At 40.7% G+C, this 18,508-nt stretch overlaps 1 protein-coding gene across 1 annotated transcript in view; it reads left to right on the top strand.

The window, feature by feature from the left end:
• pdzd8 (PDZ domain containing 8) overlaps positions 1 to 18,118 on the top strand; it is a 43,136-nt gene extending 25,018 nt beyond the window's left edge. The window contains exons 4-5 of the mRNA XM_069658887.1: positions 12,560 to 12,722; positions 12,832 to 18,118. Coding sequence (XP_069514988.1) covers positions 12,560 to 12,722; positions 12,832 to 15,179 — 2,511 coding nt within the window. The 3' untranslated portion in view covers positions 15,180 to 18,118. The remainder of the gene's footprint in view (positions 1 to 12,559; positions 12,723 to 12,831) is intronic.
• Positions 18,119 to 18,508: the final 390 nt, after the last annotated feature.

Here is an 18,508-nt window from a genome sequence, read left to right as displayed (position 1 = left end):
CAAAATGTATGTAAAATTAGAACAATAAAATTGCAAATCTGAAAAGTTAATTAGAAAACTACTTTTGCACAAAATACAAAATTCTAATAAAATAAACATTGTATCACCCTGACTCCACGAGTCAATCTCTGACACTTTTGTCACAAAAATGAAACTTCGTTGTAGTCTGAGAATAAGAAAACGGCGGCTGCCATTGGGAAGCATATTTTTCACAGCCAGCGGAGTTTGTTTTGTTTATTTCACTACAGCGCATCTTAGATGGTAAAACATCAACCACATGAACGAACATAACATGAGCGGCGAAAACGGCAGTTTGTCAACCATTACTAACTTGGTATCCTCAATTGTTGAAATGAAATCCATGGTGACAAATTAGTTGTTGTTGTTGTGGCTGAACTAGCACGTCCCGAGACTGTATACACATGATCTCGTCTACGCCGATTAGTTGCGCAGAGGGTTGCTCTGACAGCGAGGTTTCTTTTGCTGAGTTTGAGTTTCACTACAAATCTCGTTCACAATGTTCCGTTCTGTATGTGAAAGAAGAGGTGCGTCCCTGGGATGCATGGATAGTAAGTTTACTGCGTCCTTTTAAATGTTAATGCATCAGTGACGCAGGACGCGTACCTAGCAACATCACTGAGACAGACCCAAGTATGTGAGGGATTGTCCACTAGGTTATCAATTTCTGACGGCAATCTGTGTACAGATTAAAAAAAAAAAAAATAGAGGTATGCTTAAATTGTTGGGCGGATATACCTGGGCTGCCAGTCTATGTATACAGTCCATATACTGTATGTGGGAAACAACTGTTTGTTTTTTACTTTTGTGCAAGGATAGCATTTGGCAAGTGTGTTTTTCTCTTCAAGTATTAAGAATTTTCAGACTGAAACTGATTGCAGAAAACTGTAACTATTGCAATTTGAAAAGGACAGATTGCAGCTTTTATATCCGAGACTGCTGTTAATGATTTTGTTGTTCAGTCATATCTTGAAAACATGCTGGAGTCTTGTCCACAGCTGTCACCCCGACCTCCCGATCATAACCACATCTTATCCTCTCCCAGTTTCTGTTTCTTAGCCTCTCAAACTGTAGTCAATATTCACTTCAAACAGACACACACACAGCACTAGTCAGGCTTGGGGGGGGGCGGGGGCGGAGGGAGGTAGGCAATTTTAAGCCGCTGATTTAAGCATCTCTGACGCACGCTCCACAAACTCTCTCTCACACACAGACAAAACACACACACACACACACACACACACACGTCCTCATCACTGGGTTGTTTGATGTTCCACTCAGGGTATCTTTGTGTCTTTAATCTGCCCCGGACACCTGATGAAAGACAGTTTGTTGATGAGGAGGCTCGCTCACACACACACGCACACATATGCACACACAAACATGCACACACCCACATCCAACGTACAACAATGAGTCATTTCATTCAGGTTTTTTTGAGTACAACTTGACAATACGGTTAATATCTTTATTATGGTATCTTTATTTTAATATCGACATATTATTGCGTTAAACATTTTTAGGATAATCAAATGAGAAACTGCTTATTAATAAAATCTCTAATTTAAATATCTGTTTTGGTGTCATCCTGCAAATTTAAGATAATTTTAATATGACCACTTTTAGGCCAACAAAAAAATGATTATACAGAACATCTCTCTTTTTGTTGATAGAGGAACCTATCAGAATAAAAACCTTCAGAGTACCTTACTTGGGGGAATATGACCAGTTTTTCTGTTAACTATTTATCGGAATAGATCGAACAAATCAATGAATCAGTAGCACTGAGACGGGTCTTGCACCCTTTTTTTCCATTCTAATTCAGCTGATTTACAAGGGCTGATGGTGATCTCATTATTTCTGTTTACATTTACATGAGCAGACATGTTTTATGTAGCAGCAATCATCTTCCTCAAGGACAACATTTTAGCACCCAATATGTCTTTGGCATGTATATGATCAGCTCTCTGGAAATGGATACCTATTGTCTGTTTAGCACAGCAGTTGCTATCATTGTAGTAACGGCTTACAAAAAAACACATTTCTGAAACATATGTCCTCAGTCAAGTTGCTGGCTGCAATTAGCCTATAAGCTGGTTTCCCAACGACCAGTTAAACTCAAAGAGGAAGAATAGGCACACCCACAGATTTAAGTCAGGAAGGAGGAATAAATCGGTTTGGGTGGATTTACATGGTACAATTATGATATTATTTGATTATGATCCATTTAAGAAAAGGTTTAAACCTTTGAAAAATCTCTTTGGGCCTTCTCATTCTGATTGAGAAATGTATAAGGAACATTTTTGTTCTGTTTGGCCTTTTAAAAAAATGTAGAATTGGATAGTAACCTCCATTTGGATGTAGCTGCAGTTGCAAAACAATTATACAATATATTTCAAAGTTAGAAGACTTTCCTTATTTGCATAAGGAAATATGTAATGAAACATTAGAATCTGTTGGATATCAGTGTTAAATACCAATACTTACGATGTTACTGGCACCTTTAATTTGATAGTCAGAATGCATAGAGGATTGATACGCAGCCCTAGAAAGTACACAGTATTTCCCCATATATATGTTTAACTTAACAAATAAAATGCAGATAATAGTAAAAACTAAATACTAATATTGGGGGGACTTTGGTATCCGAGCTCCAGCCCTGTTGCCACCATATAATCATCATATTAGCTGATCACGAGTAAAAAAGAGTTTGTTGACTTTATTACATGCGTCCTGCAAGTCAACCATGTCCGTTCTGTTACAGTCTGATGCTCTTTAAAGGTTGTTACGTTTCTAAATTACAGTGTTATTATGCTTCATCTCTACTTCAAAAAACAAGGCTAGATCATGTCGCCATGCACATCCACCACATAATCAGATTGTGAGGGAGCCTATCACCTTTGTCAATGTTCTTAAGGCAAACATTGACTTGTGGCGAGTGACACATTCATCATCTATTTCCACCTTGCTGTGCCAATTAAATGGCCTGTTCTAATTCTGTTTGACAACAGCTGACCGAACGCTGGAGAGCAGATTAAAGACATGAGAGGTTTGTCGCACAGGCTGCTTGTTCCTAATCGTTCCTTCCACAGATCAATTCACCTAAGAGGAAACTCAATAGACCAGCCGCTATGTGCATGACAGACACAGCCACAGCTATATTACAGTTTTCTGGCTATTTTCATTTAAAGTGTTTTTTTTTGATCCAATAGACATGATCTGTCATTAGAAAGAAATGACCTGTTAACTGCTGCAGAGTGTCACAAAGGTGTGATGTGATATTAGCCACATTCAAAGACAGGAATACTTGATCACTGAAGCTGGCAAACATCAGTGTTTCCCACTAGAAATGTTCCTGTATCCAAATCCAGAATTTGATCATGTTTCAATAATATATATTATAGTCTTTCTGAATCAATAAAGTCCCTGTTATTTGTATTGTGCAGCCTTTTAGGTAGAAATTTTGTGAAGTCATTTGGTCACCTTATTAAAAAATGTGTCTTTTTATTTTTGCAAACTTTATTCCTGCATGAGTTTGTAAAGTATGCTTGCTTGTTAAAAAAAATAAAAAAATAAATAAAAATCCACTGTAATGTCCCCCATTGGTTTGTGGTCTATGGTTTTGATTCTGGAAATGTTTTGCTGTTGCCAACTTTGTTTTTGTCAGAGGAGGGAGGGAGACGCGTTCAAAAGTGAAAGTGGAGCTGAAGAGTCTTGAGCGATTATCAGATGCTGACACCAGCGCTCACTTGTTTAGCCATTTAAAGGTAACTTTGACAGTTATTGTGATTTTGGCAAGCAAAAAACTTTGGCTTTAAATTAAATGTACTAAATATTCTGGTCACTGTGGCATTGACTTGTCAGTTACAGTGTAGCCATACTCGTCAGCATACCCTGCTTTCACATTTGTCACAAGTAACATTGTGGTGTTTTGAAGACGACTTGAAACTAGCCAGAGACCACGAAGTCATCAGGAAAATGCTTACTGAGTAATTAAGTGAGAACAGGGGTCAGTTTCTCATCTGCTTCCTTACAATGTGACTCATTTTTGCAACCATTAGAGTCGCCCCCTGCTGGCCATGAGAAAGAATGCAGGTTTAAATCACTCATATTCAGCTGACCTGCTAAGCACGGTTTCCAAAACACTGTTTTTTTGCCAGAGACAAATTATTATTCAAACTGGAAATGTAACAATTGAACACATTGCATTTGTTTTCTTACTGAGTACCAAAGTAAATGGAATGGTCAATGGACTGTACTCAAAGCTGCTTTTACACTACATGTCACGTTCACCCATTCACACACTGCTATGTGCTATGCCACCAGGAGCAATTTGGGGTTCAGTGTCCTGCCCAAGACACTTAGACATGTGACTGTAGCAGTCAGGGATCGAACCGCCAACCTTCCGAGTGAGAGACGACTGACTCTACCACTTACCTTTACCTTTCCCTTTCTGAAAACATACATAGGAAAGTATCCCCTTAGAAATAAGATCTTACCAAACATTTTACCATCACTTAAACTTTGTTTCATTACTCTGAGGTTTGAACGTCTTGATGATGTACCTTGGGCAGCAGCCAGCAGTGTAAACCATGCAGTAAGCTCATGTTGGCTTGACAAACTACCTATAATCTTTGAGTAACTCGGAGATAATACAGGCTCTTGATTTATAAAATTACTCTGATTGCCTCCTTCTATCTAGAAGGACCTGACAACTGACATGACGTAGGCTTGTCTGTTTTTCTTCTGCTCTGTCCCTGTTATTTGGAGTGATGGTAACCACTCAGTATTTACTGTTTCTGCTCTTTCTGCTCTCTGCTTCTTCTTCTGCTAAACACAAAAATTATATTATATCGGATGTTTTGTGCAGCAGCAGAGACAAATGAAATTAAAGTATTTATTTTTATCATGCCTTCCTTCCCGACTCACTGTAGAATGAGGGTTTGTGTGAATCGACTGTTTTGAAGAGCTGGTTTTGAATAGCAGTTGAAAGAGCCAGCAGAGCGGAGATGTTAATGACACCAAGCCTGTTTTCCTATAGGCAGAAATTAGGTGTGAAAATGTGCAAATGTTAAATGAGTGATAAGTAAATGTTACGTGGTCAAGCGGTCAGACTCTCGGTTCTGAGAAGCAAAATGACACTTTGGCAATCCCAGGGTTTAAAGCAACTGTTGAGCTTACAGCAGGCAGATACGCACAGTGTTTGCATGACAGACGAGCTCTGCTGTTCAAAGGAGAGGAAGGACTCAAATGCCAATTTGATAATGAGGAAAATTGTGTTTTACTCATTTCTGAACCAACAGTAGTAGTTTAAAATGTAGTTCAATAAACTAGGATGATGTAACAGCATGACGGATCACTATTTTTTTTAATTTCCAGACAATGACCGTGCCACATAAAGGGAGCGTGTGGGCAACTGAACCACTGTTGCGTCCATACAAGTGCAAATTAGGCAATGCACCTTTTTGTTTGCCCTTGTCTCCATAACAACTCCTTTGTTCTTAGTCCTTTTGAAACCTGCTTCCTATGATAAAAAGGCAACTTTAAAATTCAGATTCAGCAGCACAGCAACCACAAGTGTAAAAGTAAACTTCATAGTGATTTTACTCCACGGTTTGTGAAAGGTGTGTGAATACACCGTGGCATTTGAAAGCACGTGGTGGGGGGAGGGTGAAGGATGACATTATTGAGTTAATCATAAATAAAATGCAACAATGAACCACTGAAACAACATTTTCCTGTGTTATTTATTTATTTATTTTTTAAACTACAGTCAGTAAATAATTCTTTTTTTTGCCATTCAAAAAACAGCGTTGTGAAGCTGCTCATAAACTATCCACAATCATTTCTCTTCCCTTTTCCAGCCCTGTATGTTTTACGACATCCAGCACTTCTGGTCATTTTTTCAGTCTTGTATGTTCTAGCTGGATGTCAGCTGAGTACAGACTATGACTGCACAGTATTTATTTTTCAGCATGCAGTCACAACGCAGAGCGTGCGATATCAAGTAAGCCAAATGAACTCAAACATGTCATGCTACAACTTCTTTTGCTGCTTGATACAAATTGAAAAACTTGCAAGGTTCTCATTTTCCGTAACTAATGTACAGTCCTTGTGACATTACAAACTTCACAGTGGAGGATTGTACTTAATTGTGTACCTTAATTTTCCTCTGTATGATTTAACATGTATAAGTTTTTGTAATCAATCAATCAATTTGTAATGCTGTGGAAAAACTTTTTCCAACATAATTTGCCAAATATGAAGTTGAGTATCATTTTGACACCATCATTTAGCTCTAACTCGGTGAAGTGTTCACAGAACTGTTTATTTCCCAATTAAAATTGAGGAGTGACCCCTTAGAAGAGGAGTAATGGGCACCTTTAGTCCCCTTTCAAGACAATGCTAGCTCAAGCAATGCTTGCATGGAAATCATATTAACAATAATAATAATATTGCATAGAAACATCCAGATGATATCTGGACATGATCCTTGACTGTATCGGATAGTTGAGAAGGATAGATGCTTGAAATGTGTCCAATGCAGACTTCCAACTGAGACTTAACAGCTGACTGACATTGTGTCTGAGAATACGTACTACAGAATATGCGTCACTATCAACCAGCCTAATAAGTGCTCATGTAAACACCTGAGCAGCTACTGGCCATGCACCCCTCCCCTCAGCCCGCTCCTCCCCCGTCACCACTGGGGTTGCTAACTGGATGTGGCAGGGAATTGCTGCGTACTTGCCTCGCAGCGACTTGTACCCTATAACCATACACAAATCGATCTGACATGTGCTATTAGATTAAATTACCAAACAGCGCAATGACAGGGAAAAGGATTTGTTCGACTCCCCCCTCCATCTCACACGCACCCTCCCAGACCTGCAGAGGAGCTGAGGGATGTTCAGCCAAGCAACAGGAGATGTTGCTCTATCCGATGTATTTGTCAAGCCTGGGTTTCAGACCAGCCTGCAGCTAGCCACCTCTTGTTGTGGACTGCTTTTAGTACACACAGAGCTGTCTGATGACTTCTCCCGTATATATGGAGCACATTATTGCATTTGGTGAAGCAACCTTCTGGAACCCTGTCAGTGGTCGCTGAACCCCAATTTAATCATCTTCACACACTCTCACAATGATTATAGATTTCAGGAGAAGAAAAATTATATATATTTTTTAAGTCAGTAAGCTTCAAAATTTGACAGTTGACAGTTGTTACACTGGATGATGCTCCATTACCTCTAAGGCATTTAATTGTATATTCCTAACAATTTCTTACTTTGAGCAGGCATCTGCTGAACAGTGCGAGTTTCAATACCACTCACTTAACACACATCAAATTTCAATGATAAAGGCAATTGGCTGTAAATTAGGGATGCACGATATTAGATTTTTTGACGATATCCAATATGCCGATATTTTACAACTAATTTAGCCGATACCGAATTTTTTTCTCCCCGCACACCTAATTGCAGAGATCATCAACTCTCTTCTGTTTAGGAATTAGCGTACAGTATAATGGTGATACTCTCATCACATTTGTTACAACGGTCGGGGTGACAGGTCTTGAGACGGTTAATCAAGTTTGTAGTGTTGAAAGACTTTGCCTTGGCTCCTCCTCGCATCACCGAAGCTGAGCAGTCATTGCAAATAGCAGTTTTGCTCTCTATTTCGGAAACTTGAAAAAACCACACCACGGACATTTTGGCTTCTAACTCTCTCATGCTGCAGGTAGACACACGTGACGTCATCACGCTGCGCCACGCAGGTCTTCTTGGTGCCGGGGACATTGCGCCGAGGTCGGGCATTTAATCAAGTGTGCAGCAGCCCATTATTTTATTGGTTAATTATATCGGCGGATATCAGCGTGTTGGCCGATATCCATTCATTTTTAAGCCAATATCGGCCGATACCGATAACGTGCCGATAATATCGTGCATCCCTACTGTAAATGTTTTAATAAATAAAGAGATTTACATACGTTGAAAAAATTTAGCTGATCAGATACAGCAGGTTCATTGCTCAGTCCCACAATGCCTTTTATTCTAAACTCAATATCAGTCATTTCACCACTTGTGGGTAACTGTATAGTATTAATACTGTTAGTATTATTATCCCAGACACAGAGTCATGTGGCCATTGTTGCAATTTGTTATTGTACCACATAAGTATTTACGGATTACCATTGCACTTGCCATGACCAAAATACCATACAATTCTACCTTTAAGAAACAGTCACTGTCATTTAGCAGTCTAACCACTACTCATGGTCACTAAGTGTAACCATCCTCAGTGAGCAGAGTCAATGAGGATGCGCTCAGCCTTACTCAGAAGGAGGAGGACTTCAAACCTCTGGTCCAATTGTACCAGAAAGTGTCACAGATGTTTGTTTGTTTGTTTGTTTGTTTGTTTGTGTATTATAATGAGGATTTTATTATAGGGATCAAAAGAGGACTTGGGATTTAGTCCTGGAGTCAAAGGAGAGAACTCTGAAGCAATGATAGCTGCTATTTGAACATATTAACCTTTCATTTGTTCTCTGTGGCAGAGCAGATAAAAGAGAGACTGGTTCTGCTCAAACAGACGTTGAATTGCTCCATTTACATCCGGCCTGTTTGAGGTTTGCTGAGTTCTTTGTTTGTGTTTTCTGCTCAGAGACAGGGAACCAAGAGCTGCCTGTTGTCTAAGTCGATGTTAACAAGGTTAGTTCAGTCACTGCTGCTCGGCCCCGAGAGAAAGCTCCATTACACAACAATTAAACTCTGCGATTTAGAGAACAACAAACGGCTACTTTCGCTCAGGAGATTCAGGGGAGAAAGGATTCATAGCTCACACTACTGTCGGATGAATGGATTTAGAAAATATGCCTTTCAAACATATTTGTCAGAAAAATATAAACTTTCAAAAAAGAAGTGACGTCCCTGGGGTGTCACCACAAATAAACCAAAGTATGAGAAACACTGAACAAGCTTATAAGCCAGCTATGAGGAGTGCAGACATGAAACAAAAAAAGGGCTAACAAATGAATAAAATCACCCAAAAAGCAGGAGTTCAGACTTCTTTGGTGGCCTGCTTTTTTCCCCCCAGGGGCAGAGCTTGGTTAGCGTGCTGTTACAGGATCTCTTTGTAAAAAGGGCTTCTGATTTCTGACCAAACCTTGATTTTTTTTCAGTTTCGTAATGGTTTCCGTTTTTGACACCCTGACGTTACAAATGTTCTGTCAATGCATTCTGTATTTTTTTTTTTTCATGCTGTCATCATTGAAAATGTCATTGCTTTTTTTCCAGTTAAAACCGTGTTAATAGAATACAAAGATCACACACTGACATACCTTTGAACTCTCTTGTGTATCAAATGGACTTTCAACCTTAGCTCAACAGCTTACTTGCTGATGTCACATTTTTGCTTTTGAATCTGTACTATTCACGACACACTATCCTAACCTTCAAGGTGGTTGTTACAAAGCACAGTTAATCCACTTAATCTTCTCTCTGTTCTTTGTTTGACTACATGATTCCCTGAAAAGTTTTTACCACTATAAGTGCTTCTAAAGTTGTACACTGTGTTTTACAATAAGTTAATGCGTTTATTCATTTTATTTTTTACAGCTTTTTCTGTTACAAGTTTTATTGTGTCACATTTTTGTATGAATAAAACGTTGCCCTAAATCCTTTAGGTGTGTCACAGTAATTTTGTAAAAAAATTGGGCAAGAACAACAGTCCTTTGCTCCTCTGTGACTTGGACTATATATTGAAATGGAAAATAAAAAAGCAGATTCTAAAGAAATAGGGGTAAACCTCAAGCTTTATCTCTGAAACTAATGCTGCTGCTGGATGGGTGTAGTCTTATCCCTGGAGTTTTGTCTGCACTGTCATGTAATTAGGTCCATATGAGTGTCTGTGAGGGTGCATATATTAGTGGTGTAAGTGTGTTAAAGGGAGATTGCGACTGTTTGCACTGCTGCAGAATGGACTCGGACGCTCTCCTTTGTAAATCTATTCTAGGCACAATGGCCACATTGCAGCCAGTGATGCAGCTGAATACACACAGCAAGTCCAATTAGTAATATTCAGCAACCACACTCTGTTGTTCTTACTCAAACGGCAAACTATCACTGCCATGAAAGTCTGTATCCTTGTAGCCAAGCAGATGCTGCCACACTGCACTGGCAGGATCAGAAGTTGAAACCCGCCATGTGCCAAATACCAGTGAGATTTGTGATAGATGAATAAGACGGACAGTCTGCCTCACTGGTTTGTAGCAAAGTGAAAAACTGATCTGCTACATAAATTGCACATTAGTATCGCCTGTGTGAATTGTGAAACTGCATGTTGTCTTTGTAATCATTTATCTGTGTGTGTGAGGTTTACGGCATTTAATAATTGTGACAGGTTTTTGGTTGAGTCAATCAATCAATCAACAACCTCTCAAGGTTGTGGTGATTCCCACCTTGTTGAATCTATGCCAAAAAGAATGCAGGCTGTTCTTGTGACAAAGGGAAGTCCTATGCAATATGATTAACGTGTATAAAGTGGTCACTAAGTATATGTAAACATATGTATGATAAAAATACATACTATATGTAGCGTAATATATTTGCCTTTAAGATTTATTGTTTTGGATGCTTCACAGGATTGATATCCCCATGATTGACTGGATATTCATTTCCACAATGAAGATAAATGTGCCATACCACTTTCAATATCCTGTTTAATGTAACGTGATTTTGCATTCAGAGCATTTGCCAACAGAACCGACTTTTGTGCACTGTGTAATAAGATTGTGTGATGAGAGGCAGAATAGGCCTTTAGCCTGCACATTCTCCCCCACAGCAACCTGTTGCCTCCACAATGTTGTTATAGTCTTCATCTAAGAGCTGTAACATGGCCAAATCAGATTAAACCTTGAGACACACACACACACAATCGCATATACACACTCGGTGAGGCAGATTCTCTCTGAAAGGAATGGATATTCACAAGCCCTTAAAGAATCAGAACGTCAAAAGACTTGCATATGTTGGATACACTGGAGTCATTGTTCCGTCTTTGATCGAAGTAGTAATTTGTAATGCTTTAGGAAGACATTTTTTAATATGTAACTAAACTAAAAACCTTAAACCTTAAATGAGTGGGCAACATTAACACTGTAGCATTGTTTGTTCAAGCATTATTACCGTTTCCTGCTCAGTTCTCCATACTATAAGAATTTTCTTCACATCAATGTTTATATGATGTGTGTATATATAGCTTTATATAAAGCATAGTTTTAGCCAAGCCAAGTGTCTTGGACAATAATAATTAGACTACCATGAGAATGGATCAGGGCCCCGTACCCCAGACTTCAGTAAAACTAGCCTCCCACCCTGCTCACCCTCGTTGCCTCCTTGCCAGATTGTATATATCATCTGCTTATTCGTGGCTAGCCCTAACTCAATCACTGCCTTCCACCAGAACTGCAACAAATGACAGCAGGGAAATTACAGTCATTCGTCTCCGTCTACTCCGATCATGTCGGCCCTCCTCTTCTGTCTTTTAAACCAGGACACCTGTACCTTCTTCAGCCCCCTCGAATACTCCGCCTCCTCCACTTCATTTAGCTCTCTTTACCCTGAAAGATCCAACCACGTGTGTCTTGAGTAAGCTGACAATCTCCACAAATCACAAATTGTCTAGTTTACATAGAATATTGATCATCAGTATAGAAGGTGTGATTTTCTTGCTGTAACACATGAATGGTAATTTGATAGAATTCCTGTCATGCATAAACCAGCTCACCTCTGCATCACAACAGGTGTATTCTGGCATAAGTGACTTGGATTGTTAGCAGTGGCTGTTATTACGGCAGATGGGGGTGGGGGTTTAATTGCTGCTCTCTCTCCTGCCACAGAATTGCCACTTTCAGTTCGAGCCTCTCATCAAAGAGCTGGAGGCAGATGTTAGTGTTGCACTTATATCAGTTGTATAGTGTGTTCTCAGTATTATTGTTTTGCATCTTAACAGACTGTTAGGGACTTTTACCATGAAGAAATATACAAAGCAGTGACCACATGATCTACAATAAGTGTTTGTTAAACTTTTTTAAAATTATTTTCTTTTTCCTCTAATCTCTGTTTCTTAACCTCTCTTTAGCAAACTAAATGCCTCATTGAGATTCAAATCTGTTTGTCAAGAGTGACCTGGATTAGTATAAGGATTTTAGATTAGTGTAATGATTTTATTGAGCCATGGTCTAAGTCTTTAACAGCCATTCTGGTTGCTCACCCAGATTAACTAACCTGGGCAAAACTATATCCTCCCTCTCCTAGCGTTTATCATTACAATAAACCATTATCAATAAGTATTGAGACACAGGTATGAGGATTAAAGAGAACACAATATGCTGCTTTGAACTTACAAAAGTAAAATTAAATCTCTTACCACTGATCATGTATCAATCATCCTCTTGAACACTGCAATCCTCACACCACATCAAGTAGATTATGAATATAGTTAACTTAATCATAATTTTTCTCTTGTTTCATGCATGCATCAGACGGAGGTTATCAAAGGGCCATGTGGCAGTGTCGGGATGACCTTCAGGCACGTCCCTGCCAGTGAGGGAGATGCTGTGCACGTCAGCATCGAGACAGTTACGCACAACTCGCCTGCGGCCTTGGCAGACCTGCAGAGGGGCGATCGCCTAATCGCTATTGGAGGTCTGAAATGTGTCATGGTTTCTATTGTAATAATCATAAAAGGAACATTTTTTCATTCCGTTTTTGCATGACTGACAAACAACTATCCTGTTCTTGTTTGTTTTCATAGGTGTCAAAGTTACATCCTCGGTTCAAGTGCCAAAACTGTTGAAGCAAGCTGGAGACAGGGTACAGGTGCTTTATGAGAGACCGGTTCGTCACCAGACTTCCTCTTTTGGAAGTCTGGGAACTTTACAGGAAGGGTTGGGGCAGCTAGAGGATATATCCCAGCCAGGTGGTTATGAGGAAGACCCAGCCCCCATCACCACCCTTTCTGACATATCCGACAGCAAAGATATGGACTCTGAGTTTGAAGAGTTGATTGTGGACTCCAAACCTAGCCAGACTGGTGGCCCTATTAGCAGTGTCACAAACACCAGTGAAATCAAGGAGGATTCCTTACTTACTGTAAACCAAAGCCCCAAAAGGACTGTGGCCAGCTTGGCCTCTAAGCCCCTTGGTACCATATCACCCATCCTCAACCGCAAGCTAAACCTAGTGGGTCTCCAATCCCCACTGAAACCCCAGCCCAAAGAATCACCAAAGCCCTCACCACATAAGACTAGTTGTGATCCAGGGGAGGGTCTGCAACGCCCAACTGTCCCTCCTCCACCTCCTCCTTCTCGTCCCCCAGTACCACCAAGACCTCAGATAAGGTTGACATCAGCCTCATCAGAGACCAGTCTCTTGGAAAGCGTTGATTCTGTTACACTTACTAATGCTGCAAATGCTCCTACCCTTACCACCACCACTGCTGCTTCTGAGAAATCTCCAGAAAAAACTCCTGTGACTGGAGCCAATGAGGACAAGACTGGCTCTGAGAAAATAGTTGTGAAACAGCAGCAGCAGTCTACCAAGCCAGCAGAGTCAAATGATGAGCTCCCAGTCCCCTCCACTGTGACCAGCAGCAGTAAGGCTGATCAAGCAAAGGACAAGGTTTCTGAGAGCTCCTGCAGCACACGGGACAGTTTGGAGGACCATTCCCTCTGGGAATCCCCAGAAACCATGTTTCGTAACCAGACGTCACGTTGGCATAAGGCCTCTGTAGTGTTTGAGGTGGAGAGCAACCATAAGTACCTTAATGTGGCCCTATGGTGCAAAGATCCCTTTAAGCTAGGCAGTTTGTTGTGCCTGGGCCATGTCAGCCTTCAGTTGGAGCATTTAGCCCTGGAATGTATGGCTACATCTTCTTCAGAGTACCAGAGCACCTTTAGGTTGGGGCCTCCAGAGCCCAGAGCTAATGTCAGCCGCACTGCGCTACGCAGTCTCAGCACACATAAGGGTTTCAATGAGAAGCTGTGTTATGGAGATGTATCTCTGAACTTCTGTTACTTAGCTGAGGGTGAGTTTGATTATCCAGTGGGTATGGCAGAAAGGGAGCGAGAGGGGAGTCTCCATGACGAGGATCTAAGAGAGAAGGAGAGGGAGCATATCTCCTCAGCACCACGTGATGACTTGGCCTATGGCGCTATGCAGTTGGTGGAGGTTCGGCACAACTTCCAGGACACCCAGTTCCAGAATCCGACCTGGTGTGAATACTGCAAGAAGAAGGTTTGGACCAAGGCAGCCTCTCAGTGTATGATCTGCGCCTATGTTTGCCACAAGAAGTGCCAGGACAAGTGCCTTGCTGAGAATCCATTCTGTGTGGCAGCAACTGAACGGCGTGGAGCTGACCCTGAAGCCAAATCAACGATAAACAGGGCCACCACAGGCCTAACGCGCCATATCATCAATACCAGCTCCCGTCTGCTCAACCTTCGCCAAGTGCCCAAGACTCGGCTGGTGGAGCAGGTGGCTGAGGTGGTGCCTGGAGTGGTGGAGCCCTCACCCAAGCATACCCCAAACACTTCAGACAATGAGAGCAGTGATACTGAGACCTACACCAGTGGTGCAAGCCCCTCAAAACAGCCTGTTGGCACTGGTGGCAGCAGTAAACTTGTACGCAAGGAAGGTGGTTTGGATGACAGTGTGTTCATTGCTGTGAAGGAGATAGGGCGCGACCTGTACCGGGGGCTGCCCACTGATGAGCGCTCTCAGAAGCTGGAATTGATGCTTGACAAACTGCAGCAAGAAATAGACCAGGAGCTGGAACACAATAATGCTCTTCTGACGGAGGAAAGGGAGGCTACAGATGCCCGGCGCAAGGCCCTAATTAGTACTGCCCTGGCCAAGTCTGGGGAGAGACTCCAGGCCCTTACCCTGCTAATGATCCACTACCGGGCAGGCATTGAGGACCTGGAGTCAGTGGAGAGCACCTCTCCTTCCGAGCAGCAAGGCTTTAAAGGCAAAGCAGAAGGCCTGGAGGAAGAGGCTCTGATGGTGCCCGAGGTGTATGACAGTGACATATGCAGCCCTGTGGAGGTGCAGCTGCTGGATGACATTACTGAGGAGCAGATCTGTGTGGAGGCACTCCACTAAATAAGACTACAAAAGTGAAAAAGGTGGAACCAGTGCTCTGGGCTTGGGCCTCCCAGCAAAATAATGTCCAGTTTGTATTCTGAGATTGGGTCATTTCAGAAGTCTGTTTTAATTACGGGGATTTAGGGGTCCAGTGTTTGATGATTCACACATTTTTTTTAGGTGAAAAAGAAAGAAGGGGTTAAGGTATTTCCTTCCTAAGGATTCATGGTAAACCTGTTATTGATGTTTTGATTTGCACAATGTTATCCTGTTTCCACGCTCTTGGTTTTAAAGGGAAGCTTGAGAGCTAGACTATTATCTGCCCTCAATAGTGCTGCATGTGTATCCTCCAGTTTTGTTTTCCTGTGGCTTCAAGATTTCATTGTAAGCATTTAATTCAGTTTCCGTTCTTGTCTGTAACTGCTTTGCCATAAGGACTCTAGAAAATGAGCACATTGCTGTGTTCTACCGGTCTGATTCAATTTCTGTGACAAAAATGTATTGTTCATTATTTGTTTGCTGTAACAAACCCATATGAAGGTGGAACACTTTAGTCTCTTTCAGTGTGAATACTACCAGGGAAAAGCAGGGTTAGACTTCCACCTCAGTAGAACAAGTCATTTGTCTAAGGACCCAGCAATTGGTCATACATATCTTTTGTTTTGAGCACTTTTTTGTACTGTAATATATTTGGATTTTAGAAGTGATTCTCCCTGCTAACAAAGCTCTTTGGAATTTCAGCAGCTGAATAATTATTAGTGGACTCTTATATATAATTTGCCTCTTTCTTGTGGTATTTTTGTTTGTATTGGTTAGGCCAAACATAATTGACTATATAACCCATAACCCATTTTTTCCCTTGGGAATGTGTAAGAGGTATTTGTGTTAAGTTTTAATTTTGAACCTTTTATTTTTGTCTTGCCCTCCTGTTTTGTTCAGAACACCCCACCATCATCCGTTTACTGATCAAACTTTCATGTGTGCGATTTGGGAAAGGCACATTTTTGGGGGAAGTCTGAACGAATGTTGTGCAGGAACTCTGATGATGTTATGTTTCTCAAACATTTATTTAACTGCTTTAATGTCTGTATGTATGTTTGTATGCAGACGACTTCCATGCTTCTGAAAGTTTTCGTGTGATTTAGTGCGGATCATTTGGCTTCATGAATTGTTTTCATACCCAAATGAATGTACCTTCAGCCCTTGCTGTGTTTTGTCTATATACAGCTGTTTGGCACTGCCTTCCCCCCCGTTTCCTAGCAAAACATCAAGCATCAATGTAGCCTGTTACAGTAAGTCTATCATAACTAGTCACAGCTCAAAATGCTATGCTGTTCATCTTTATTTCTCATCCTCATAGAGCCTTCTGGAAAAAAATTGTTTGTATAGAGGGAATATCTTACGCTTGCATATCAAAAGGAAAACTCTACCCTGAAACACTGAAAAATCTGCTTGGATCCCTTACTAGCTTTTTCTGATGGTAATTTTGCCATCCAGTTGCACATGAAAAAATACTCCGACTATCCAGAAGTTTACTATCGCAGTTTTAGCAGAAGATTGATGATTTCAGAGACTTATCAGACCCTTAAACACTGTACCATAGTGCATATTAAAATAAAGAGTTTTTAAAATCTTGGCAGTTGATCTTTCCTGCTGATTATTGCAAGGTCAAAAGTAGCACTTATTTTGCTAACGACCCTGTATTGGCACCATGACTGTTTTGGAGAAGCAATTTTCATTTTCATATTGATAAGGGGCCTGCGTTTTCCACAGCCATACCGATGATGGTTGAAGCATATTAAGAACTTTAGGGCAGATATTTCCAACATGCTAAGCACCACAGACCATTTCTTTATCAATAGTATTGTTGTGAACCAGTGGCCCTTCCCCTACACAACTGAAATAAAGAATTGGATCTGACATTAAGTAGATCAACAGATTCATTAGGCCTTTAAGCAAACTAAACAAACTTCAAAGCTCTCCAATTGAAAGTTTTTTCATTTTTTGATCATTTTAGCGAGCTGGTCGTCGCAGTCATAGGAACAAAGCACTTGCAGATCAAGTTGGTATATGGTTGATGAGCTCGCAGACTATTGAGCTACAAAATTAGTCTCCTGTTGTGAGTGTTGAAGGGAACAAGCTGGAAAGATGCACCAAGTTCAGGGCACCTGCAAAACAGCCCATGTTAATCCACATTGTTTTTTCAGTATCATTGTTTTCTCTTAGCGTGATGGACAAGTTCCATGGCCTGGAACCTATATGGGTGGTGATGGTAAATTCAACTAATACTTTAATAATACAAAAGTGAGTTCAGGAATCAGAGGGTAGATTTCTCCTTTTAATGTAGCGCGTCTTCAAAACGAATCGTCCAAGCTAATGGGATAAGAGAAGGAATCGGAGGAAGCAACGGCACATTTCCTGTTCTGTTTTGTGCAATAGTTATGTTGCTCATGTAGATATTGGCTTACTGGCTGCTATACCTGTCGATTTTTCTCATTCTCTGTGTATCCAGATTTTTTGTGCAATATTTTTGTAGGAAATGAAGCTGACAATGAGAAGTGAATCCCCAGGTCTTTGATCTCTATTCTTTTCTCTTTGAAAATGTGCAGTCTATGTGCCCTTATGTCTGGTAATGTACCCGGTGGGTTTTGGGGACCAATGACAACCTGAGTGGAGGACTTGACCCCTCTTTTGGCCTGAGAAGCGCTGCTTTTGCTGCTGTTGTTCCAAAAATGTGCTCTTCCACAGAACTCATAATCATACGCTTCTGCACCCCCTCCCCCAGCTCTAACCTTTGAAACTGCACTTAGAATATGACCGCCCACCACGGCTTTCAGTAGGTTAAGATGGTGTTTATTTCTTTTTGTGTACGTGAGGGATGTTGTGCACAGTTTTTCAGAAGGCCCATGTGATGAAGCTTTATTGTACAGAACCTAAATAAACAAGCTCAAATGAAATTGTATCACTCTGCTTTGTGGTTCGATCAGCCCACACACAATGACTTTAAAGGCACAATCTGTGATCCAAATGTAAACAAGAGTTACCACATAAGAAACAATCACCTTAAACACCTTAAAGACAACATCTTAAAGACCTAAAGGACAACAGCTGAGTCTACATTCAATATTTTTTTACATTAAAAAAATGATCAACAGGAATGTATACTGATATTTTCAGTAAAAACAGCTGATGGTTGTCGCCAATTAAACTCATTCATTCATTATTTTTGTGATCAAGTTGTTAATGTATTTTTACCATTTACTCAGTTGATAATGGATTGAACACTGTAGCATAATGGTACATTAAATTAATTTTATGTGCACAAATATATAGTGCTCCAAGAAAAG

This window comes from Semicossyphus pulcher, unplaced genomic scaffold (genome assembly GCF_022749685.1).
Source record: "Semicossyphus pulcher isolate SPU_LCO1_2020_fin unplaced genomic scaffold, fSemPul1.0.p SCAF_12, whole genome shotgun sequence".
In the NCBI taxonomy this organism is placed as follows: domain Eukaryota; kingdom Metazoa; phylum Chordata; class Actinopteri; order Labriformes; family Labridae; genus Semicossyphus; species Semicossyphus pulcher.
Note: the sequence above shows the minus strand (reverse complement) of the source record. Positions and strands in the feature narration are given on the sequence as shown.